Source organism: Limulus polyphemus, unplaced genomic scaffold (genome assembly GCF_000517525.1).
Source record: "Limulus polyphemus unplaced genomic scaffold, Limulus_polyphemus-2.1.2 Scaffold1427, whole genome shotgun sequence".
In the NCBI taxonomy this organism is placed as follows: Eukaryota; Metazoa; Arthropoda; class Merostomata; order Xiphosura; family Limulidae; genus Limulus; species Limulus polyphemus.
Genome location: NW_013667037.1, coordinates 140800 through 144489, shown reverse-complemented (window position 1 = coordinate 144489; position 3690 = coordinate 140800). Strand labels below are relative to the sequence as shown.

General features: G+C 30.5%; 1 protein-coding gene across 2 annotated transcripts in view; it reads right to left on the bottom strand.

The window, feature by feature from the left end:
* LOC106463507 (probable phospholipid-transporting ATPase IF) overlaps window positions 1-3690 on the bottom strand; it is a 152599-nt gene that overhangs the window by 69118 nt on the left and 79791 nt on the right. For both annotated transcript variants that reach the window (XM_022391031.1, XM_022391032.1), the window contains exon 17: window positions 2538-2660. In XM_022391031.1, the coding sequence (XP_022246739.1) occupies window positions 2538-2660 (123 nt within the window). The remainder of the gene's footprint in view (window positions 1-2537; window positions 2661-3690) is intronic.

Here is a 3690-nt window from a genome sequence, read left to right as displayed (position 1 = left end):
GGAAAGGGCAGTGTTATGACAGAAGAAGTCATGTGATGCTGGTGACACGTCGGTTAGGCCCGAGTGTATTCTTCATTGGTATATAAGCCTAGCAGAGAAGCCAGCAATAGATAGGTAATTAAAGAAGCGAACAGTAGTGACGGTAATATAAATTGTGTGTTTGTACTTATAGAGAGAAAAGTTATCGAGATTGTGAATCGCTGTGATTTATAGTGTGTATTATAAAAGTAGTTAAGTTTAAAGTGACAAGAAACGTACTGACTGTGGAATTACTGTGTACTAAAAGTTTCTATCGAGAAAGAATAAACTGGTTTAATCAAGAAGGGACTTGTATCCCTGAAGTTCCTCGGAAATAATTTATACCGGAAATTAACAAACAAGCAGATACGTAACAATATTCTAACTTCTCTAAAAATCAAACAGAAAACATGATAAGCCTCTAGAAAGTAGAAAGTTCATAAAAATAATAATAATTAAAAAATGAAACATTCATTAATATGCAAAGTCATCAGCAAAAACTAAAATAATTAAATTACTTATTTAATGTCATACTACTGGTTTATAGCTAATATTAACTATATATATAACAGTAAATTAAATAAACAGGAGGTATAACCAAAGCTGTTCATTATTGCCCTAAACAATACCCCAAGAAATAAAAGTGTAGATGTGAAAGATTTTAAAATGTTGTTATACTTTGTAAAACTTCTAAACCCATAACTGTAGCACAAATGTTGTTGAATTTCCCACACAATGGTATAAATTTTGTGTTTAAAATGCATAATGAGAAACCTCAATTACGAATAAGAGCAGTAATTTTACAACCTCTATATATACAGTCTTGTAATAATGAATAAATTCTATTGTATCTAAGAAGTTGAGAGGAGTAAACATTGTAATATAACTTGGAATATTTGTACTTTTGAATAGAAAGTTTATAGCTTCAATGTTGAAAGTGCCCATTTTATTCAACTTTACATGGCTGATGAACATGCTTATAACTAACAGAAAAAACAGATTCTCCTCTACCTGAACTTTACACCATTTTTTTTCAATTTATGGGGAGAGAATACAGTGATAGGAATGTCTCAGTTTGTGGTCATTGTACTTTTGCTCCAAATGGTTAACAGAATATTTTTTACCTACATATAGCTTACTCTATATTTGAATAACTACATGAAATATTTTTTGAATACCCAAATTAGGTATAAGGGTATCAAGTGCAAAAAGATGAGTACAAGAATTCTTTGTTTTTTTATGTTTATTTGTTTGTTGTTAAGCACAAAGCAACACATTGGGCTATCTTTGTTGTGCTCACCAAGTGTATCAAAAACAGTTTTTAGTGGTGCGAACCCTCAGAGATACCACTGAGCTACTGGGCAGCATGGCTCCAGGATCTTTTTTTTTTATGCATGGTTGTTTGTGTAAATTTTTTTATCTATTGTTACATATTTTTCAACAAATATGACTAAAATGTAAAAATTATAAAACTTCACAGCTTAGCATAACAACACTTAAGTAAAATAAAATGTCTAAATTTTTCCATTGTCATTCTTATACAGAAGAATCCATGCTCATACTTAAAAACTCAGTATTTCAACTGTTGCTGTGTTAGATGTTCTAACAAAAACCATTACTTTAATTATACCCTACTAAGGCACTATTTCATGCATGACTAAGAAGAACTTTATCAAACAGCTAAATCCAGAAGTTCAGTTAATTACAAGGTGTCTTTAAGACAGTCTATGTTAAAATGACTTTTTCAACTTTAATGACAAACAAAATTATTAGTGGAAGGAGTTCACATGCCCAAGGTGCAACCATGGACATATTGGATCAACCAACAGAAGGTTCTGCAGTTGAGTAAAAGAACACTGTGATGCTGAACCCTACAACACCAACCACTGTCTAAACAACCATGATAAGGTGCTTACTCCAGTTTTTTCAAGTCTTCTTCCATTACTAGGATGAATGTCACCTTAGAATACTAGATTCTCTTACTATTCAGCCAACAAAACCAGCTTTTAATCAGAAGAAGAAAATGTTACTACTACATTTTCAGTTTTGAAAATGAACAGAACATGAACTTCAACTGCATTAAACTTCTGAAGCATGTATATTCAAATACTATAAATATATATATATATATACAATATTTAGAGAAGAGTTAATCTTATGAAACTGTACTTTGTTATTATGATTATGTAATGTAATGTGCATATTGACATAAAAAATAGGATTTTATTACAATGGTTTAAGCATAACATGGATGTGAAATGTACCTATCAATTAATACAGAAAAAAGGAAAGGAAAAAATACCATGCTACATCCATGCCGATCAGTACAATTAGTAAACATTCACTCTTTTCAATTTCTTAGATAACAAGTGAGTGTATGTAGGTGTGTGAATTCAATGCTTTTCAAGGCCTTCCATGCTCTGTACAATTTAATTATAGTGTACTAATGTATACACTTACATTAACCAAACCTAAATATTCTTTCAATAAAAGAATTTTCAGCAGTTTTCCTATCTTACTTTAATTCCTGCTTCTTTAAGAGCGACTAAGGTTTCATAGACACCATCCTGAAGCTTGTCATCCACAGCTGTAGCTCCTAATAATGTCATGTTTTGTTCTATTTCATCAATAACTCTTGAAACCTGTAAGTAAAATATTAAACAGACTTGTACTACAAACAATGAAAAAAAGTATCTGCTCTACTTCAAAACTTACATAGCTGAAAACTCTACATAAAAATATGAAATCTAAGCTATTATATAAAATAAATTCAACATTAAAAACCTAGAGCTTACTTAAATGCAAGCTTCATAATTCTTTATAACATTGAGAATTTTGTTGGGAAAAGTTTAGTTTCTAAGGTTGTTTGTTTAAGATTTGGTTTTGTTTCTATTTACAAAGTGTTAAAGTGACTGAAGCACAAGTAATCAATTCAATAATGTGTAGAAATTGCAAGGGAAATGGTATGATGTAGGATGTCTTAGTAACCTTACAAAAAAGACTGCCAATGTTATAATCCCACTCATTAACCCTTTCCACACAGGTCAAAGGCCATGTTATCATGTTTGTTGACTCGCATTCAAAATGTTACTGAACTACTATTTTATGTATTTATGTCATTAAGTTTGCTATCAAACTGTAGATTGTAATTCAAATTTTAGTATTATACATTATTTAATTTCTTAATTTAAAAGTAAATATTAAGAAAACACACCTAAACATCGATTTTTGTCTGTCACTTGATATGTTGAATGCAGCACTGGTTCAAATTAGATGTTTGTGAAGTCAAAAACTAAGTCTACAGTTTCGTGCGAATTAGAAACTCAAATTACTGATATTGACAAGTGATAATATAAAATAAGAACATCCTATCTTTTCTTTTTGCCGAGATATCTCTCATTACTGAATCAAACGCAGTGGCGAGGCTCACCTCTTTCCATTTTTGGAAACAGTCCCTTATATATACACTTACTTCTATATGTGACTTGTGAATAATCAATCGAAAGCTCAGAATCCCCCTAGTGGCTTTCTCAGCCATTTTCAAATATAAAGTTGTTTATCTTTCTTTCGATACATAGAGGTAAGTTGAGTCTTTAGTCTGTTCAAAATTTCATATTTTTTTTAGACCCAAATACAGCCTTGTTACTAAAATTGATAAATTATAATTGAATT